The sequence below is a fragment of the Hippocampus guttulatus genome, chromosome 1, assembly GCF_054856545.1.
Source record: "Hippocampus guttulatus isolate MCC_2025c chromosome 1, RoL_Hgut_1.0, whole genome shotgun sequence".
Taxonomy (NCBI): Eukaryota; Metazoa; Chordata; class Actinopteri; order Syngnathiformes; family Syngnathidae; genus Hippocampus; species Hippocampus guttulatus.
The window spans coordinates 17,932,119-17,955,000 of NC_141261.1; the positions used below are offsets into that span (position 1 = coordinate 17,932,119).

Below are 22,882 nucleotides of genomic sequence, written 5' to 3' on the forward strand. Positions count from 1 at the left end.
CAAAATGGTCACTGAAGTTGATATGTCAGTAGTGTTTGTGCAATTAGATCTAAGTAATGTAGACATTCATTTGACTCATGGCTGAGTCATTAGCGGAGTGTCCTGTCTGATAGCTTCTGGTGGAACAGATGTTAAATGGCATCACCTATTTCCCGGATTGACCTTTTTTTTGTTCAGTAAAACCCAATGCCAGCCGAGGTATGTTGTTTATTAGGTCTTGGTCAAACCACATGGCCGATGGAAACAAAATGAACGCGAACAGTAATCATCCAACAGCAGGGAGTCCACCTGTGTCCTGAATCGGAGGGGTTTCTGGGAATCATGGAGCATTTTAAAGTCGAAAGATGCAGTGGTAAATGTGCACCCACCGACATGTTTGTATCTGCCTCGTAAACAATTCCCAGGCACTGCACTAAAAGGAATTCAGGGAAATCTCATTACCTGTTTATCACCGTTGCATTCATCATGTTTTCCGGTTACGGTCATTTTTTGCGATGAGATGGGCTGTATTTGATCTGCAATAAAGGAGAAAGATACAATGAAGGGTTGTTAATTCCAATGTTCTGACAGTCACAGCACACACACACACACACACACACACACACACACACACACACACACACACACACACACATAAAGTATATATATATATATATAGAGGCTATGGATACCGCCTCAGAAATGGAGCTACGATCAGTCACCTCCTCTACATGGATGACATAAAGCTGTATGCTAAGAGCGAAAGGGACATAGACTCCCTGATCCACACAACCAGGATCTACAGCAGCGACATCGGGATGTCATTCGGGCTTGAGAAATGTAGTCGGATGGTGACTAAGAGAGGAAAGGTAGTCCGCACTGAAGGGGTCTCACTCCCTGAAGGAACAATAGCAGACATTGAGGACAGCTACAAGTACCTCGGTATACCACAAGCCAATGGCAACCTCGAACTGGCAACAAGGAAAGTGGCTACGGCCAAATACCTCCATCAAGTGAGGCAAGTCCTAAGAAGCCAGCTCAATGGCAAGAATAAGACCCGGGCAATAAACAGCTATGCCCTGCCAGTGATCAGATACCCCGCAGGAGTAATAAGGTGGCCAAAGGAAGAGATTCAGACCACGGACGTTAAGACCCGAAAGCTCCTAACCATGCATGGAGGGTTCCATCCCAAATCCAGCACCCTGAGACTGTACGCAAGCCGAAAGGAAGGAGGCCGTGGACTAGTGAGTGTGAGAGCCACTGTCCAGGATGAAACATCCAAGCTCCATGAATACATCAAGGAGAAGGCTCCAACGGATGACGTACTCAGAGAATGTCTCAGACAATGGGGAACAGAAGATGAGGCGCTGGAAGAGGGACCATCATGGGAGGACAAGCCCCTACACGGGATGTACCACCGGACCATAACTGAAGTGGCCGATCTCAAGAAGTCCTATCAGTGGCTAGAGAGGGCTGGCCTGAAGGACAGCACAGAGGCACTCATCCTGGCTGCTCAGGAGCAGGCCCTGAGCACCAGAGCCATTGAGGCCCAGATATACCACACCAGACAAGACCCAAGGTGTACGTTGTGCAAAGAGGCACCTGAGACGATCCAACACATAACTGCAGGGTGTAAGATGCTGGCAGGGAAAGCCTACATGGAACGCCATAACCAGGTGGCTGGCATAGTCTACCGAAACATCTGTGCGGAGTATGGACTGGAAACCCCAAGGTCAAAATGGGAAACACCTCCGAAGGTGGTGGACAATGACAGAGCGAAGATCCTGTGGGACTTCCAGATCCCGACTGACAAGATGGTAATGGCGAACCAACCGGATATCGTGATCATAGATAAAGGGCAGAGGAAAGCCGTTGTAGTGGATGTAGCGGTCCCAAGTGATGGAAACATCAGAAAGAAGGAACACGAGAAACTCGAGAAATACCAAGGGCTCAGAGAGGAGCTGGAGAGAGCCTGGAAGGTAAAGGTGACAGTCGTGCCTGTGGTGGTCGGAGCACTCGGGGCAGTGACCCCCAAACTAGATGAGTGGTTGCAACAGATCCCGGGAACAACATCGGACATCTCAGTCCAGAAATGTGCAGTGCTGGGAACAGCAAGGATACTGCGCAGAACCCTCAAGCTTCCTGGCCTCTGGTAGAGGACCCGAGCTGAATGAGGGACGGACACCACCCAAGGGGGGGGGGGGGGGGGGTGAGACGAGGAATTTATATATACTGTATATATATAGAGAGAGAAAGAGAGAGAGAGAGATCTTTGGAATTATCACTTCACTCATTTACCAGGCAATGCATTGACCACCTACCACTATCCAGGGCCCTTCAAGCATAGAACTTATTCATGTGACGGTGGCTGTAGGGTAAGTAGTTGTCGTTGCACCCAGTGAGATATGTGAAGGATAAGATTTCCCTCTCAGATCGTCAATAGCCACCGGTAGAAAGAAACCGACCAGGAAATGCCAACGAATTATGGGACTCTGAGGCCAAAAGGATCTGGAGAAGATAGATTTCCAGATAGCTGTGCCCTGTCTGACCTCTCCATCCACCACTTTTGGCGTATCGTGCGTGCATGTGTGTGTGCGTCTGTGTGAGCACGCAGTCTGCTTTCTTAGATACCCAGCTACCATTTGAGGTTCAAAGACTCACAGTAACTCCCCCACACAGAAAGTGTAATGTTTAGACTTCCTCAGGAGAGTCAGGACCAATATGTTGCCTCTTGGGATTTCTCACAGTGGTCCTAACCTTGTGAAAGATGCCCAAGCATCAATGTTTCTTTCAAGCTGAGAAATGACTCATTTGTACTCCTACTCATATCCACCTTTTGGGACTGAGAGAGATTGAAGCATCCATCCCCACAAAATGCTTCTCTCTGCAGTGGAAAGATGAATTTTGCTTTTTCAGAGGTGCACCATGGGACAGAACCAATGTAATACCATCAGTCTGCTTCAAGCGGAGTCACTGTGTCTTAATCCCTCTGACTGGGAAAAATGGGTAATGTTGGGCAGGAATGCATACTTACACACACACACACACACACACACACACACACACACACACACACACGCCTACAAACAGATCTGATTAGAGAACTGAGGAAAGCACTGGAAAAACTTTTTCAAGACTTTCCTCAGCTGTGTCGTTGATCTCAAGTCATGCGTTAATGTAGTTGTGGACTAATCAGGTTAAGCTTCAGATTTAGGTGGGGCTTGACCCAAGCTTTAGCTGTGGGCTGAGCTGTGATGTTTACATCCACAGCTACACAGTTTTTTTGTTGTTGTTGTTTTATTTTCAGCCAAAAACTGCTTGGATCTGCCCAGCGAGTTGTGCCACCTGGATCTGTTTCACATCACGCAATTCACTGTGAGGCCTGGATGCCATTTCAGATCTGTTTGCGGTGTGTTTGCTGCTATTTTTTTGCATAATATTGTGCAAAACAAGTAGGTTTTTAGTTTTCAATGTCACTGGTAATCCCTGAAAGTTTGGTTACTTGTTGAAAGGTGGAACTAGTACAGCACCGACAAGAGATGTACGTTGTTTTCAATGCAGTGTCTGTTGCATTCTTTTTTTGAGAGGAATAATCACTTGGAATGTGTGAACTGTGATGTAACAATTAAATCAGGCAGAGCCTAACAGTGGTAGATGACCATAAGTAAAAAAATATGTTTGAAGGGCTTTGTGTTTTAGCACACTATGGTGTGCAATATATAAGTGGCTCTGTCTCCGTGACAGGTATCCACTGTTTTAACCTCCCCCAATCACACCTGTGAGCGTCATGATTCTTGGTGTGAGCCCTCCTACCCCTCACCTTTTTTCCCCTAACCATGGTGTCGAGGTTCTTGCCTTATCTATCTAAGTAGCTCTTCTCCATTTGAATGGCCAAGCTCTTTAATATGGCTCACATCCTCTCTTGTGATCCTGCCTGCCTCATTTCCTCAGTCATTAGGCACTCACTGCTTATCTCAGCGGCAGGGTCCCCAGGGCTGTATCTACCTTCTATCTGCGGCCTCTTCAATGAAGGCTGACTCTCATTTCAACAAATGTCACACCATTTTGGATAGCATGCGCATAGTGTGTTTCCCTCGAATGCTCTTCAGCCTCAACACGATTGCACCTACAGCTCTGAAGTCCACCCTCAAGGAAAGTATTTTCAATGGAGAAAATGTAGAGCTGAACCTGTCATTACATCTGCACCCACTCTATCTATGTCTATCTTGTAGACAGATGGCTTCGCGCAAGTCAGCCTAACGTCCGTCAGCGCAGACTGTTATCTCTCTTCAGTGCAAAAATGTTCGGAGAATGACAGCCTATTTCGCATAAACGCTTTCTTCCACAACTACGCAAGGAATGCCATTTTTGGCCCTCCAGAACGCCTGATATTTGAGCACAATTTTCTAGTCGATGGAATTTAAAATGCAAGTGTGAGAACGTCTGCAGCCTCAGGCTTTGTATGTTTGCTAACTTTCCATACTGTCGTTTGTCTTATCCTTTTAAGTGGTACTTTGTGAAATGGATAATATTTGACAGACTTATGTTGTTTCCATCAGACACTCCGACTTAGCCCAAACATCACCTGTCAAGTGTTGTCAGCACTGCTACTTTGAACCTCTTTGATGACTTTCAACATGTTTTACCCTCGAGAAGGCCCATCATCAACCTAATAACCAAATTGTTTTGTTTTTTTTCCTCAATTCTGGCAGACTCAGAACAGAATGAAGATGATGGCTGATAACAATGAGGAAGATCGGATTCACCCTCAACATCACCCTCACCATTCCGGCCACTTGCACTCGTCGAATATGCATCACAGAAGCCTCCCACGAGGGCCCCCGCACGCCAACCACAGATCCCCTATGGACCAGGTCAGTTTGAATGTCCGCATCAACGCACATCAGCGTCAAGTTGATGTCTTCAAACATTTTCATTCATCATTCACGACAACACCACTCCTCTGTGTTCCTCTCACTCAAAGTTGATACCCGCAGCCAAGCCAGAGAATTTGGGATTTGTGTGTGAAATTAGTCGAAATCATGAATCTTTCTCATTACCAATTACTCACTGCCAGGTTATCAGTACCAGACACGCCTGAGGCAAGACTTTGTGTGTCTGTTTGAGGATTGCGCTGTATTTCGTATCAACACAACATCATTCAACACTTTGAGTGTTTGCATCACTTTGTGCGTTTATGTGAACACAAACTATAATATTTTGTAGCAAGGACAAAAAATATATATATTGACATTTTCATTTTCATGATACTTTTTCAAATATTCTCCCTTTGACTTTGTTTGACATCCGAAGATAAAATATTGAATAAGGCGGTAGAATATCACAAAGCCTTGAACTCTTGTATCGGGTTGGAGTCCAAAGAGTGAAGAGAAAGTATGAATGATTGTCTGGCGGGTTGTGATGAATACCTGGGGATCTCCACAAGTCGAAATACAAGAGGGCTGCTTTTATATGTGGTTTTAAATGTTTCAAAATTGATTTCATAATTCTGGAACTGCTGTCTCAATTAGATCAATTTAAATCTGCACAGGGGACTGCCTGTCGAAAGCCGGCTCTTCAAGTTGGAGCTGTGGAATGGATCACAGAAGTGTTTATGGATGTGTCCATTTGCATCAGTTTGAATTAAAACTATCATTTGTATAATATTATAATACATGATATTTAGTGCAGATAACCTTCAACCCTTGACAGCAATGTTTATCCGCTTTGCAAATCCAAAATACAGTTACTGTGCTGTATATTTAATTGGAATTTATGACCACAGTTGCTATTAAAAAAATAGTGCACAAAAAGAAAATGATAAGTTCATCTACATTCTTGAATTGGTTTATTGAAATAGTGGTTTATGGATTGATAAATGCATCCGTGTATATTTCTACGATTCCAACTACATCGTTCAATCCTTTCTTTGCAAGAATAGTTTAAATGTCAGATTTTAATTTGACATACAGGAGAAAGTTAAACGAGGACTCATTTAACTTGATTCAAATGTGTTTATTATTATACTGTATTGAAAATAGATGACAGTGTGCAGGACAATGCGTGAGCATGTTTGATAATGTCATCAACTTAAATTTGAGATCGTCTCGACATTGTCTTCGATTCCCAAGCCACAGTCACACAGCCTATTATTTAGTTGTTACTGTTTTAGCACTTCCTCTTGTGCAAAGCACACACATTTTAACAACAAGAGAATGTCTTGACAGGGGTCAGCCTATGGCCACGTGACTTTTCCTCATATCTGCGCTTTCACCCCAAGGCTAGGACAGAGCCCCAATGGAGTGAATGTGTGTGTGTGTGTGTGTGTGTGTGTGTGTGTGAGTGTGTGTGTGTGTGTGTGTGTGTGTGTGTGTGTGTGCGTGTGCGTGCGTGTGTGCGTTCGTTCGTACAAGTGTGCGTGCACGCGGCTGTGTGCATGTAGTGCTGATGGGGTATGTCAGGTCACACAGTCTGAACGTCACAGAAGTCCCCGCACTGAGACTGTTTTCCCTCTAAACAGAAAACTCCACACCTCCTTTTTTTCTCTCTTTCATCTAGATGATGAATTACTCTGTTTGCTTTTCTTCAACATGGCCTTCTACTCTTCCTTTCATTCTTTTTCTTCTTGCCACCATCAATTTCTGGAGGGTTTTTTTTTTGGGGTCAAATGAAAAATGATACAAATTGTTTTGGCCCCTCTTTGTTGTGAGTGACAACACACAATTTTGACTCAGATTGTTTTTTTTTCTTTTTCCCGAAGTGCAGTTAGTCAGCACTGTACCTATACGCATATTACAGTGTGATTTGTCAAGGTACAGGTGAAATATAATTGATGGAGACAAGCAGTGGAAGTGCGTTTATCCTCTTGAGATATAGCCCGGCGCCGTGGCTTAGCAGGAAGAGCGTGCGCTTTGACAGGCGTATTTGTGTCCATGTTGTTCTCGTTTAGCCATGCCAGCTCCACTGCCAGACACTTGGCAGCAGGCACCGTAGGAAATAGAAAACATTCTTCAAGTGTTTATCAAAATATGAATTGCACGACCCTTTCTTTTATTTTTTTTACATTTTTTTAGGCCCAAACATGTTGCTTTCTTTAGATCTGTGAGAAATTGCACATGGCACGCTTGATTGTTTGTGTGCGAGAGGGTTTCTGTCTGCGTGTCTGACCTGCCAGAATGAGTCATTATAGGTCTGGTTCTGTTTAGGGGGTATGTCACATCCAGTTGCTGCATGCTAGCATTTAGCATCTTGGCTAGCTAGCACATTACATACAAAAAGCAACTTTAGCAACTGCCGAATGGGTGATCTTACCAAGCGTGTCATAGCTGCTCAAAAACAAGAATGTCACAATATGCAAAAGCAGCTTGAAAAAAAAAGTTTTAGTTTGCGCATTGTGCAATAAAAGTGTGCTTTTGAAACGGTTCACTGACAATGATGAATCCACCCTGTTTATACCCAGGAGGACGAAGAGGGCATTTGGGCATGATTTGGTGCCAACGTTGGAACATTGTGGACAAAGTGAGTACCCAAACCTGTGGACCCAGTCCAGATTGATTCACGATCATCTACACAATAGCCTACGGTAAGGTAGTGTAATCACTGGCCGGCAACGTTGATCCGACCGCAGTAACCACAGCCTTACCCAACTCTGCCAAAGGGAGTGTAACAGCACCTTTCCCATTGCTTATGAATTTCCGTTGATTAAAGAGCATTCAGGGATTTATGGCTGCCTTTATGGTGAAGGTACATGTGGCTGGTTCTTCAAAGTGCTTTTCATTCACTGTCTGCATGGTTATATAGGCAACTGTGCGCTATTAGATCTAAATGCGCTAAGCAGCCTAATGTGGGTGTACCAGGGTCCATTGGTGATAAAAACGACAAAGTGACACAGACCAGAGATGGACAAGTCAGTCTCCTCCAAGTCTTGACTTTTTTCACCCATAGTAAAATTTTACCGTACTACCCCACCCTGTTGTGTTTTCGTGTGTGGGGTAGTTAATTACAATACAACACTGAACAGTCATGATGTCTTTTAAGAGTGCAAGCTGAAAAAGCATAAAATGAAGAATGCAGAGTAATTAAGGGTAATTCCTGTTGTGGGAGTTTTATATTGAAGCAACCCCCCTCCCCCCGGCCCCCCTCATGGACTCAAAATGCCTTTTCAACACAGGCCTGTGCTATGGTTTGCTTGGAACTTGTTTAAAACAAAGAGTCAGGCAGAAAGTAACATGGATGAAGAGATACATGGCTGAGGGGGCCTGAGAAGAAGGGTGCCCATGTTTGTATGTGCCAACTGAAGCGAAAAGCAAGCGGCTCCGTCTACTCATAGTTTCCAATGAATGTCATTAATTCCCACCAATAATCCACAGGTGGACCATCACAAGCGGATTGTCTTTCTAACCTCAGTGACTTAGTCATTATGCACTTTGCCCTCATGGTGCTTTAGGGATTACAAGTCTGTTAGTGTGTCGGAGAAAATGGTTTGTATTTCCACAGTGTAGCCATGATAGGTTTCGTTACGTGTGTATTTGTGCACAAAAGCATTACCAAGCACGACGTTCAGTGCCCGAGCAGTCGACATCGCCTGTAATGTAGTCCATGTGTGCCGCAAAGGCATGCAGTGTCGGGATTCACTGTCATGAACGACCATACTGCTCCAATTCTCCCTCTTTCCATCTCTCCATCTTGTTTCCATCCTTTTCTTCCCACCTACAATTTTTCCTTCGGCAGCTCTCTAATATAGGCTATATTCCTTCAAGGTAAACGTAGGAGTCTGAGTCTTGGCTTAGCCTGCTGCTACACTATCTTGAATCAGATATGCTGGTGGTGTGTGTGTGTGTGTGTGTGTGTGTGTGTGTGTGTGTGTGTGTGTGTGTGTGTGTGTGTGTGTGTGTGTGTGTGCGTGTGTGTGTGTGTGTGTGCGTGTGTGTATTGGTGCTTCTTATCCCAATCTAATACAATAAGCCAGGCACATTAGCCTTTAGCGCAGAATAGTGTTTTGGCTAGCAATATCAGTACAGTTCATCTATCCACTGCTGTTCTTCAGGCAGTGTGCAATGCGAGCACAGCTAACGTGCGTTAGCCACCCTTTATGGAAGAACAGATGGGAGCTATTTAGTGGTGTGTAGCTACAGCGCAATAAGGCCAGACCTAATCCCCATATCCTGTCCCTGAGTGAGCCCTCCCTAATATGAACAAACAGAGATGACAGCATAGATAGCCAAATAGTCAGAGAAATAGCCAGGGTTCCGTGTGTCCGCACGGACATCGCATGTGTGCTGCAGGCAGCCAGGCTTTCTTTGACAGACGCTCCCTTGACTCCCAATGTGAGGCCGCCCTTTGTATTCAACACAAAGTGAGCTTTGAGATTGGAATTGCTGGCAGGGTTGTTGTGAGCATCCAGGTAGGGATGTGGATGTTTGTCAGAACACTGGATGCTGATTGGCTGGTTGGTTGCGTATGCCTCGCTGGTGATTACCAAGGTTTTGTTTACCCTCTTGGACTCCAAGACACCCCCCTACTCTGAGGAAATAAGAATGCCCTTTTGGGCAGAGAGCACACTAGAGGAGGAGTGGAGCAAAAAAGTGAAGGAGAAATTGGGGCCAAAAAGTGAAGCAGTGTGTAGGGATTCCCTGGAAACATTGTTTTTACCCCATTGTGAAGTTTTGTGTACTGAATGGAGAGAAAAGAAGCTGAGAGGCTTTTCTAGTGGGGACGGGTTTGTTCTGGCCAAAAAGTTTGCCCATGCTGTTTTTACTGAATGCAGCATTTGTGTGTTCACAATATGTACTGTATATCCGTAATTATTCCTCCTATGTGTGTTTCTTTGTGTGTGTAGGAGGCGGCAAAGTGCATTCATTGCGAAAGGGACTGTCGGTGCTGTTTAATATTCTGGAATGCGCTTGAGTTGGTGTCAAGGAAATTGTTTTGCTTGCTTTAAGCCTGAATCTGATTGGTTCAACCCAAGGCCAAGGGCTCCTGTTTATCAAAACCGCCCTGAAAGTGCTACAAAACCAGTAAGTAGAATCAGTGGACTCAAGAAAAAGCTACATCAGTGTCTCTTGGTTTACAACGGAGCGGTACTGCTTTTTGTACAATGGACACTTACTTTTGACTTGGAAACATTTACCTCTGAGTCAATTTTTGCAAGCTCGTAGGGAAACTGGATAGATTGAACCTTGAAAGGCAGAAATTGCGTGGATGGTTATTATTCATGATATGGTTGGCAAGGTGATTGAGCGAACCTGTTCTCATTCCCACCAAGTGATCAGTGCCGTTTTCACACCAAAGATGAACAGTCGGTTTTGCACATGGCAGTGCTGCTTTGCTGAGGATGGCATTTACTGATGTGGTATCTAGCAAGAAAGAGTTTGGTGGTCAAATACATGCTGGATGATTTAAAGCCCTGTATAGTTCCAATCCCTTCTGTGACTACAAGTATAAATATGAGAGACATTTTTAACAAAATAGCATATTTGTTAGGCCATTGCTCATTTTGTGTTTCCAAGAATTACTCATGATTTATTATCTTAACCATGACAATCAGCCACGCAGCCTTAAAACATAAGTCATAACTTAAACCCAAGCTCCAGTGTTATGTAATGCTAAGTAAGTTCTTCACATTTTTCTATTGACCATTTTTTCTTTGTTTAGAGTGCAAAGGATGGACCAGTACTACTTATTATCACATAATTGGAAGCATTGGTTACATGTCGATTGAACACTCCAAATTGATGGTTGTTCGTTTCTGTGTGCCCTGCGATTGGCTGGCAACCGGTTCAGGGTGTCCCCCGCCGACTGCCCGAATACAGCTGGGATAGGCTCCAGCACGCCCCACGACCCTAGTGAAGATAAAGCGGTTCGGAAAATGAATGGATGAATGGCATGTGCGTTTTCTATGACATGGAAAGGATTGTATTGGAAAGGATTGTAAAGTGTCTGGAGTTGACATTGGAACTGACCCTCTGATCAATTCTCTTTTTGCACCAATGAAAATACTTTTATAATGAGAGTATATACTTAGACGAAGTAGTGCCAGACCGGAATAGTCAGTTAGAACGGGCAGTATAGGTTGAGGTAATTTATTTGCACTTGAAGTATAGCAGGGCATGTAAATTTATTTTTTGCCTCCCCCTCAGTTCAGAGACTTGCACTTTTTTTTTTTTTTTACTCAAATTGCTATTGACAGATTCGACAACTTCCTGAAAACAACACCTGTTTTTGTTTATTATTTTCAGCCATTTGTTCTCAAATTATATCACAGATCACCTTACAGAATTTTGCTTGTGCATTGTCAGACATGCTGCATCAAAACATTGCAAATGCAACAATCTGACCTCGTTGAGAATGTGAGGTTGAACATGTGTCTGTGTCAATCCTGTAATTGGCCTGTTTCATGAGTTTTATAGATATTAAGACTTTCCATATTGTTTTGAAGGTGGCCCGGTGGTCCAGTGGTTAGCGCGTCGACCTCACAGTACAGAGGTGCAGGGTTCGATTCCGGCTCTGGCATCCCTGTGTGGAGTTTGCATGTTCTCCTCTGTGCCTGCGTGGATATTTTCTGGGTATTCCGGTTTCCTCGCACATTCCAAAAACATGCATGGCAGGTTAATGGAACACTCAAAATTGTCCCGAGGGGTGAGTGTAAGCGTGAATGTTTGTTCGTCTGTGTGTGCCCTGCAATTGGCTCGCAACCGGTTCAGGGTATCCCCTGTACATATGAATGTCTAAATGCAAACTTTACACCAAGAACAACGTGAAGGTGGCAGAAAAACGGCAGTTCGGAAGAGACTCTTTCGCAAAGCACAAGTCAAAACACACCTTTTTAAAAATGCCTACTCTACTTAATGTCATTTTGCTTTGCCCCTTACTGTTGTTTAGCTATAATGACTTTTCTTTCACCACTGCATTGAACTTTGAATACAGACATCTAATATTTACATCCTTGTGTCACAACCATTTATACTTTTGTATATACCGTTCACACATGCTCATGGCATGTTTTCTTCTAAGGCAGGTCCGTTAAAAGGAATAAGGACAGACAAGACCCAGCGTTTTTTTTTTTTTTTTTTTCAGGACAAGCAAACAGAGGAGAGTTTTGTGGAGGAAGTGTTGCTGGCAAACTCACGAGACAGGCAGGTTTATTCCTGTTTTTACTGGCTTTCTTGGAGTAGAGTAATGGAGAGTACAGTACACAAATGCAGTTCGGCAGTCGCAAATCCACCTTTTCATGAATTTGTTTGAACCTAACCTCCGTTATTGACAGAAAAACTCACCTATTCACAATTTCCTATATTGTGGCACACAACGTCATAAAATTAGTTTTTATGTTTTTGTTTTCTTTTTTTTGCCATGGTAAACTACTGTTTTACAGTATGTGTGTGATTTTAGCATCAGAATGTTTGCGTTGGCTGCTTTGGCTCGTTGACTTTCTTCAAATTTGGTGTAAACGTGGCCTCTAAAGCAGTGGAATCCGTAACAGCTTAGCAGAACATCGCTAAAGCTTTCTATAACCGCCAATTGGTGTCCCTGCATGGATCCACCAGGTTTGGGTCAGTAAACACTGAAGGGCTAACTAACCACTTTCGAGCCAGCAACCTACAAAGCTGTGGCGTCTGCCACCAGCACAAGCCCAGGCGGCTCGGCACCATCCATTTAACTCCATTAATATGGTTTGACTTTGGAAGGCATTGCTACGGTAGTTGTTCATCATAATCACAATTCTGGATGTGGGTGTTAGTAGGAAGCAGGACTGTATTGAAATGTTTTCACTTTTGAGTTGCGACAATGACCATTCCTTTGGTCGGAAAGAAAAATATATATGGTGTATCAAGAAAAACTAGATCCAAAGGCGAGTTTCGTTACACTGGCTGTATTAAATCAAACTTAGAATAGCTTGCGGAATGTATTTGTCGGGACGCCATGCCAGCTAATGCGCACAGCCATACTTGCCAACAAGAAGGCAGAGCTGTGACATAGAAGCGTTGAAAGCCATCTTGGCCCGCCCGTCTCACCAATGCAACGCGGCCTTTTCTTGCTTGGATTCTGATGTATCGAAGTCCTTCTCGCAATTTCAAACTGACCGAATGTTGGTCAATCCGTCACTGAGGAAGCCTCTTTTGCTGTGTCAGATGAAGCCGGTGCTGCAGCGCATAATAGAGAATCAGCTTTTGCATGCGAAGACAGAAACCTGTCTTGCGGGTCAGGTTACATCCTTTGCGTTTGTATTTAAAAAAATAAAAATAAAATGGATATCCGAATCTGGATGTTACTTTTACGTCCATCTCACCTGCCGGGCAGATCATGCAACACTTTCACTGTTGCTGAGTGGGCAGTGGATCCGTAGAGTCACAGAGCGAAAAAAAGACTATAAGAAGAAACAGATTGACATCTATTGGCAAGCGGTCTGGCGTATCACTCAGTAGCAACTGATGGGTGCAAGAGACACCCCGGTCCAAGACTTGACATCACATTCAGTCCGAAAATTGCTCTGTGCATTAAAATGAACCAGGGGTATTATTTTGGCAAATACAAGACTAGACACAAAAATAGGAACACCACATATTTATCAAACTCTAAAATATTGCTGCCTTTCCGCATCAATAGCTCGAAATGCATCGCTAGAGGTACACTTTAAGTCTGTAATTCTCAAAGAAAGTGGACTCGCGCAACCAGTTAGCTTGTACACAAAATGCTGATTTGGTTCATTCCAGAGGTCGTGCTCATAATTCACACAAAGTGGTTATGCGGCCAAGGAATAAGGTGGATCGTATTTTGGGATGGCTTATTAACACTGAGTACAACCAATGTTGATGAAAAAAATACTGTTTTGATTTTGAACTATGCCGTGCATGCGCGTTTGTGAAGGACAGCTCAAGAAAGAGAAGTAGAAAGAAAAATCCTGACTGGATTACAAGTGTGTTTTGTGAGTTTATGGAGATGGCAGCACATAAAAGGCTTTCCCCGAGGAGATCCTCGCACCTGTGGAGGCACTACTAGGAAGCCGGTCTTTGTGTGTGTGGGCATGTGCATGTGTGCATGGTGGGATGTCAGAAAAAAAGAATGTGCAATGCGCAAAGGAGGATGCTCAGTGGGATGACGTGAGGGTCAGATGGTCATTCGCCAAAGGATGACTGATTGAGGGAGGGAATGGGATTTAGAGGCAGAAGCAAATCAAAAAGGAATCACGGCACATCAATTTATTTTCCACAGACATCCTTTGCATGCCTCACTCGCCACTCAACGCAGGCAAGTAAAAGCACTAAAAATACCACACAGCTTCACATCTGGCCTAAGGCCAGCTGAGCAACGCAACATAACATGACTGAACTGGACAATCACCCCACCAAAAATTGCGTGATTGTCAAGAAAGACGCGGATTGCCCTGACCTCTGTAGCTAACAATGCAGACTTTACGGGTGAGCACTGAAGGAAAGAGACTCTCCACTCTTAACTTTATTAGCCACAGATGCATATAAAATGATAAAAACAGATGTTATTCGAGGAAATATCCCACTTCTTTTAATAAATAGTGTGAGATTATATATAGCCAGCTTGATGACATTGCTAAAGATTACTTTGTGGATCTTGGCACATTAATTGCTAGAAGAATTACAGAATTTGGCGATTAAAAAAAAAAAAGAAGTTTAAAAACTCAATAAAACAAAAAGATCTAACTTCCATGTTTCTTTGTGGGGTAGATGTGTCATTTTATATTTCACATCGTTTCAAAAGGGATTTTTTCCTGAAAAGATGAAACTGGCAAAAGTAATTCCAATCTTTAAAAGTGGAGATAAACATGGCAAAGAAAATTATAGACCGAATGGTCGGCTCATCCGCGAGCTCTGAGAAGCCTGATATAAAATAAAAAAAAGATCATTTCAATTAGGTGTGTTGGAGGAAGTAGACTAAAAACTCTAAAACATGCTGGATAGTGGCCCTCGAGGACTTTACTGTCATGCTCGAACAACATCAACAACTGCTGGCCTGCCACTCAGCATTCGAGCCAGTTCGCTCATTAGGCCCCCATATAACAGTGGGTTGCAGTTTATGTCTCATGCTAGCCCAACACTTTGGCAAAGGTCATCCGCATGTAGGAAGCTTGTAAAAAGCCCAAGTGCTGCGTGATCACTTGTCAAAATGAAAACACCTCCTTTATGATGGATCTGTCATTAATTATGAATGATCGCCTTCTCTTCTTCAAGAGCGTCTAATGTGGTGTCTGAGAGCTTTTCAAACCAGCAAAATCTTGGACGAATTTGGTTCTTTAAACATCAAAAGTAGGCCACAGGCTTTTTTGCTGCAGGCTTCACTTATGACAAGCCTTGTAAAATGTTTAAAGGGCCCTAATTCTTTAGGCTGCAGAAGAAACTTTTCATTTAGGCTTGAAACTGAAGACGTTTTCAGTCTGAATGAAAGTCACTCCAAGAGGGCTTGGTGTGCTGTTTCATACACATGGTACACTGTATTGTCACAGAAAAGTCACAAGCTCAAATATTTCCTTACATCATCACCCTGTTCAAATGGCAGACTTAAAAAAAAAAAAAAAGAAAAGACAAATCATGTGAAAAAGTTTTCAACCATTAATGTGTGACATAGAACCAAGTGAATACAGAAACACATGAGATAATGTACACAGGTGTCCACACTTGGAATGTGTCTGTTGTTAAAATCAACCATCAAATTCATCCATCCATCCATCCATCCATTTTCCGAACCGCTTAATCCTCACTAGGGTCGCGGGGGGTGCTGGAGCCCATCCCAGCTGTCTTCGGGCAGTAGGCGGGGGACACCCTGAATCGGTTGCCAGCCAATCGCAGGGCCCATCAAATTCAAACTTATGTTAATTGGGAGAGAGCGCACAACTTGATATTATTAAAGTGCTTTTAATTAACCCCAAATAAAGTTAAGCTGCTCTAGTAGGCTTCCCCTGGCATTTCTATTTTTTGCTTCCTAGCAGACGGACACTTTTTCTTCTCTTTTCTTTTCTTTTTTTTTTTTTTTTTTTTTTTTGCCCACACTGTTTTCTGTACAGTATTCTAACTGTTCAAAATCCCCTTTCCCCACCTTGACTAAGTTCTCAATTCCATCTGAAGAAAGCCTCAAAACCATGATGCTGCTGACCACCATGCTTCACTGCAGACCCAGTGTTCATCTGGTGATGGCCAGTGTTCCTTTAGAATTATGGCCAATAGATTTAATCATGGTTTCATCGAGCCATTAGACATTTTCCCACATGGTTTTTGTTTGTTTGGTTGTTTTTTTAGGGCTTCAGAGTATGTGACAAAGAATGTAGATTGTTGTCACATGTACCAAACAGACATCACTTCCAGCATCTCCCTTAGAGTTGCTGCCCATCTCTTGGTAGCCTCCCTAATCAGTTTTCTCCTTGTCTTGAAATCTTTTTATTTTCAATATACTGTTTGTTACTTGCATTGTGCACAATGCGAGCACCTTCATTGACTGCTGATTAATCTTGGGTATACACTGGCTCTCACACTCGCCATCATCTGGCACAGGCTCCATCTTCCCACTAATCCTGGACAGGATACTTGCCGTTGAAAACTAATTGATTTTGGACTAGTTTGTGAGTAGAAGCTAATGGTAGACTAAATACAGATTTAGAATGTTTGATGTAAAAGGACTCCATGAATCTTGGTTCAGACGCTATATCACAGCTTTGGCGTGTACCTCCAGGGTTTAATGTCAAAAGTAGATTGGAATGTTCAGATTAGAATGGATTCCAGTACTTTCCTCTGGCTGGTTGTTCATCTGCAAGCCTCCACTTCTTTTTTTTTTTTTTTAACTTGCTTTGAATCACTGAACTTCTGCCGCTGAATTTGAGTTTCAGTCTGTTTGCGTTCTTCTCTCAGTTGCTATTACATGGCTTAGGGCCACTGGCTGTCTGTTTGATCTGTCTAAAACATAACCAGTCATAGTTTTGTCTGTTTTCCTTGGTTGCCTGCGGCATAATTCAATTCCGTGCAAACCATCATCAACGACACTGTCGGCAAAATAGGCTGTTATGGTGCACTCAATGGATTATATCTGAAAATAGTTTCTGCAAAATGCAGACAGCCTAAATATGACAGACGTGGACATGCGATACCTTCATATCTCACCGTATGTCTCAGAGGAGCAGAGGTGGGCATAGCTGATTCAAATCTAGAAGCAGTCATCAATAGGTACCATTGTGCCACAGTTTTCCACTCCAGTGTTGTAACCAGTCGAGGTCTCGCCTGTCAGAGTGCATCCGCTGCAAAGCTTCATCCCGGCAGCTACGCTGGATCTGCTGCCGGGTGGTCCTCTTCCTCCTCGCGATTCACGTTAGAAAAGCGTCACTCATTGTGGGTGTCTGGCTTCAGGATTGTCTACGATGGTCTCGGTCAGTAGCAGCTGGGAGGAAGGATTTCATAATATTTCCTATTTAAAAAAAAAAAAAAAGAAAGAAAGAAAGGAAAACAGGGCAGTCAGCCAATTTAGACAATTCAGATGAGTAAGAGCTTTTTAAAATTGTGTTGTTTTTTTAGGGATTCTTGATGGCTCTCTTACTTAGTGGTTCTCATCTCAATAGATTTTTATGTCCTTTTTTTTACATTTTGTTTTCTGGCTTTTTTTGTTCCATGTCAATTTTACAGTAGGCAGGAACAACTTCATTTAGGTTTTGTTTGTTTGTTTGTTTTAAATGTGTCCAAGTGACCAAAAATGGCTGGGATATTTAAGGTTGTAAAAAAAACGATGATTCAATCAATTAAAATGAATGAATATCTTTTCCTTGCCAGTTGTACTGCCATCTGCTCCAATTTCAGACAAGAGCTTACTGTCCTGCACCTAAGGATGCACCTTCCACATTTATCGTAGCAAGAGACCCAAGCTAGACAGATGACCCATGGTCAAAATCTTTAATTGCTGTTTTTGTGGTGTCAATTTACCACGGCAGGGATGGGCAACTAAAATGCTGGAGCGCGCCACAAGTTTCCATCAGTGCTATTAAGATAGCACATAGGACCATGCACTTTCTACCGAGATGTATAAGGGAAAATAATTGAATATTATAAATATTTTAGACAATTATGCATATATGTGTATTTAATTGTTCATACTTGACTGTAATTTCCCCATTGCGGGACAAATAAAGGATATCGTATACTACATTGAGAGCAATGCATGTTTAAAAGACCCATTATTCTAACCCAACAACAATGGGTTTGAAGCAAACCACAAAATACCCACACACTATTTTTTTCCAGGCCATTCATTTAAAATGACCAGCAAAAAAATGCTGAAACCAATATTAATTGCAAGAACTAATTTAATGTTTTTTTCTGTTTTGTTTTCTTTTCAAAAATCAATTCACTCAAAATTTGAATATTATTGAGGGACTATGTTTGTCATACAAATCACTCCAAATCCACCAAAATTGATCACAAGCGCATACCAAGTCACATCTGCTGTCTAGTGGTGAATGGTGATATTACAACTTTAAACTATAACCAATGTAAATTTACTGTTCGGCACACAGACATTTGCATGTTCACAGATTTAATATTTTTTTTTCATATTTTGTTTTTTTAACATTTTTTTCCCAGGATTTTTCTTTCTCGCTGGCACATGCGGATGCAGCACTGAGAGACAGGCAGGTAGTAGAGGAATGAAGCTGTAAGGGGCCCGATGTGCTCCCCATCTGATGGGATAGGAATGGAGGACAACATAAACACTCTGTCGCACACATAAACAAGGCCCCACTCAGGTTTCACTGCGCAGTTAGGGAATGCTCAGCCGGTCTTTTACAGAGAAAGTATTTTTGTAATTTGTTTATGTGAGATTCCAGAGACCTAATGTGGGGAATGGCTTTGACGACATCCCACTCCACCTGAGTCCAATTTCAAGGGGTCTCACACGGGCAGATTGTAAAATGGCATACCAGAGTGGAGCCTTTCTTTCCTGCATTTTATTTGTCAGCCACATTCTTTCTGTTGCCCTCACCTCTTTCTCTCATGCTGCCTTGATCCCACTATGATGGATGGATTGATGAGGAGGAATTAGAGTGCGTATTTGCAGACAGTTTAACATGGGACTTATGCTAATTAAGACCTATATACAGTAGTCCCTCGTTTATTGCGATGGTTATATTCCAGACCACCGCCGCAATCGATGAAATCCACAAAATAGCGGCAAAATATTTCTTTTATTATGCATATATGCTTCGTGCATATATTACCAAATGCTAGGTGCAGGTATTATTTTTCGTCTGCGTGCGGGTCACCATCCTCACAGTTTCAAACTATATGTCTGCGGCGATTAATGTACAGTATGTATGTCTTTACAAGGCGAGCCCGGCCTGCTGAGCGATGTGGAAGTCAGCGAATCGGAATGTAGATTTGGCTGGTGACTGGCTAATGTGTTAGCCGCTCTGCATGTCGAGTGATGGTGTCGGTTGATGCCGACGTCATGCTGTCTAAGAATGTGCTTTTGTTTGCTATTTTTTGTTACCATTTGTTCAATAAAAGCCAGTGTGTCTTTCTTTGACCACCTGTTGAGGGATCACAATTAGCTTTCCCACGCATACATTGCACTTTAGCGTCTATGTGAAAGGATGCCAAAAGTTGGACATTCTCTGTCCTTGGCACACTCTTTCCTCCGGGCTCATGCTTATTGCTACGTTAACCATGCAATAACAGTCCCTATGGTTAAAATAATTGCTGCAAAATTTAGCGAGATAGAAAATCATCTGAGATGCAGTGAAGCCTCCAAACGTGAACAGGGCTTTAGCGAAGGATTCGTGTATTTTGAATTAAAAAGCTACTTGTGAAATTTCATCAAAGATTTTGCCTCATTGCCGTGAAGCTGTGATGTTCCCAATTCGCCTGAGAACTAGAAATGAGCAGGCTGGCATGTATGCATACATTTGGATTAAAAGCGCCTCAGGCACAGAAGGCATTGTGTTCTTTTAAGGAATCAAATTCATCCATTGCAAACAATTGGGACACTTTTCACCCAATTCACTGGCTTTTGGTCAGATATCACTAAAAGTAGCACACACACACACACACACACACACACACACACACACACACACACACACACACACACACACACACACACACACACACACACACACGCACACGTGCTCATCCTTAGCTTTCCAACAAGGCACTGTGTGTTTTATTCGTGAGTTTATTCTGCTCAGCAGTGCAAATGAACTGAGGACCCAAACATGCGTTTATGTTGTTTTAACCTCCTAATTATTTTGACACCGTTATTTCTCTTACACAGTCGACTTGCGAGTGTGTACATTCAGTTTTTCTTCCCCCGTTGCAATGCAAAGCTGGTGTCTGGAACCAGTTTGTTTCACAGCAGGCATTCCTTTCGGACTACACCGCTCGCTTAGGTAATAACTGGCTTTGCTGTAATTTGTTTGTGTGTGTGTGTGCATGTCTGTGTCTGTGTGTGTGTGTGTGTGTGTGTGTGTGTGTGTGTGTGTGTGTGTGTGTGTGTGTGTGTGTGTCTGTGTCTGTGAGCATGCCGCTGCATTTTACACGTGTATGCAGCTGAGCATGGCCCTTATAACTAGGAAACAAGCCATGGCCAGATGATTGCTATTCTGTCTCTTCTAATCTTTCCTTGTTTCCTACATGTCATTTCAGACCAAATAATTATAAATCATTTTCATTTGTGTGGGAAACGAATTACATTTGATGAATTTCAGTATCTGTGCGCGCACATCAGCCATTTCCTTCCGCTTTGTGGCCGTGAAGGAAAAGATCAAATAGAGTACCGAGCAGAAACAGTATGAAAAACTGCTGAAAGATGTAATGTGGCTATTTCTCGCGTTCCCTTTGAGCACGAGGGTGGGGGAGTGGGACTGACAGTTGAAGAACAGTGTAGATCAGGGGTCGGGAACCTTTTTGACTAAGAGAGCCATAAAAGCAAAATATTTGGAAATGTATTTCAGTGAGAGCCATATATATATAGATATATGTATATATCTATATATATATAAAATTCCTCGTCTCACCCCCCCTCGGGTGGTGTCCGTCCCTCATTCAGCTCGGGTCCTCTACCAGAGGCCAGGAAGCTTGAGGGTTCTGCGCAGTATCCTTGCTGTTCCCAGCACTGCACATTTCTTGACTGAGATGTCCGATGTTGTTCCCGGGATCTGTTGCAACCACTCATCTAGTTTGGGGGTCACTGCCCCGAGTGCTCCGACCACCACAGGCACGACTGTCACCTTTACCTTCCAGGCACTCTCCAGCTCCTCTCTGAGCCCTTGATATTTCTCGAGTTTCTCGTGTTCCTTCTTTCTGATGTTTCCATCACTTGGGACCGCTACATCCACTACAACGGCTTTCCTCTGCCCTTTATCTATGATCACGATATCTGGTTGGTTCGCCATTACCATCTTGTCAGTCTGGATCTGGAAGTCCCACAGGATCTTCGCTCTGTCATTCTCCGCCACCTTCGGAGGTGTTTCCCATTTTGACCTTGGGGTTTCCAGTTCATACTCCGCACAGATGTTTCGGTGGACTATGCCAGCCACCTGGTTATGGCGTTCCATGTAGGCTTTCCCTGCCAGCATCTTACACCCTGCAGTTATGTGTTGGATCGTCTCAGGTGCCTCTTTGCACAACCTACACCTTGGGTCTTGTCTGGTGTGGTATATCTGGGCCTCAATGGCTCTGGTGCTCAGGGCCTACTCCTGAGCAGCCAGGATGAGTGCCTCTGTGCTGTCCTTCAGGCCAGCCCTCTCTAGCCACTGATAGGACTTCTTGAGATCGGCCACTTCAGTTATATATATATATATATATATATATATATATATATATATATATATATATATATATATATATGCGCCGGGTCCATACACGAGGTTGCTGCTGGCTAGCTTGCACCCTGCTCAGAAGCTTGCACACTTCCTTTCTGCTGTCTCTCGCAGAGTATTTTGATGCGAACGTAGCATGGCGCTTTCCAATCGACCGTTTCATCAATAGTAATTTGTCATTGCAAATTAGACACACCTCAGAACCTGCTCTCGCCACAAAGGTGAATCCTTCGGTCCATTCGTCCTGAAGTGTACCATACTCGTCTTTTTTTTTTTCTTTTCGCCATCTTATTCGTCGAAGGATTAGCTTTGAGCTAATGACCGAGCGGGCTGATTCAAAAGGGGGCGTTTACTTGTTTCCAGTGCAACGGCAACATAGGCCAGTATCATCCAATCAAAATTGCTCCTGGAGCCAACTGCAGCCCGAACAGGAAATGAGCAGTGAAAAATTGATCGATGGATGCATTAAACATGCGAAAATATTTTCTTTTATCTGCGAGCCAGATGCAATCATCAAAAGAGCCATATATGGCTCGCGAAGCATAGGTTCCCGACCCCTGGTGTAGATCAACATGATAATGAACGGCTCAATATATTGCTGTGGGTTTTCCTTCAAGGTGCTTTGCGATGCTCTTTTCCTGCTGCTCTTACTCGCTCATCACTTGCCTCCTCGCACAACACGCGTGCCCGCGTGCACACCCTCTGAGGTGCTGGAATTGTTTGCTTTTCTTGACAGACAAAAATGCTTTGTTCTTTTTGTCATCCGCTTTGGTGTGTTACCTGACACACATGCGCTCACCTCCAAACACAGGTGCGTGCGTGCGTGCGTGCGTGTGTGTGTGTGCCTGTGTGCCTGCATGTATCAGAAAATGGAGAGAGTGAAGATAAGATAAGATAAGATATCCTTTATTTGTCCCACACTGGGGAAATTTACAGCCTCCAGCAGCAAGAACAAGTGCTAAACCAAATTCCTTGCCTGAGTGCTGCTACAAAGGTCCCGAATAACACACAGGATTGAGGGTGTCATCCTCGGGATTAAGTGTAACAAACTAAACCGACAACTAAACAACAAAGCAAATTTAT

General features: G+C 43.3%; 1 protein-coding gene across 3 annotated transcripts in view; it reads left to right on the plus strand.

Moving 5' to 3' along the window:
* The window catches only part of LOC147210735 (ERC protein 2-like), a 143,219-nt gene that overhangs the window by 91,739 nt on the left and 28,598 nt on the right, over window positions 1–22,882 (plus strand). For all 3 annotated transcript variants that reach the window (XM_086115658.1, XM_086115641.1, XM_086115650.1), the window contains 2 exons: window positions 4,692–4,853; window positions 7,439–7,497. In XM_086115658.1, the coding sequence (XP_085971784.1) occupies window positions 4,692–4,853; window positions 7,439–7,465 (189 nt within the window). In that variant the 3' untranslated portion in view covers window positions 7,466–7,497. The remainder of the gene's footprint in view (window positions 1–4,691; window positions 4,854–7,438; window positions 7,498–22,882) is intronic.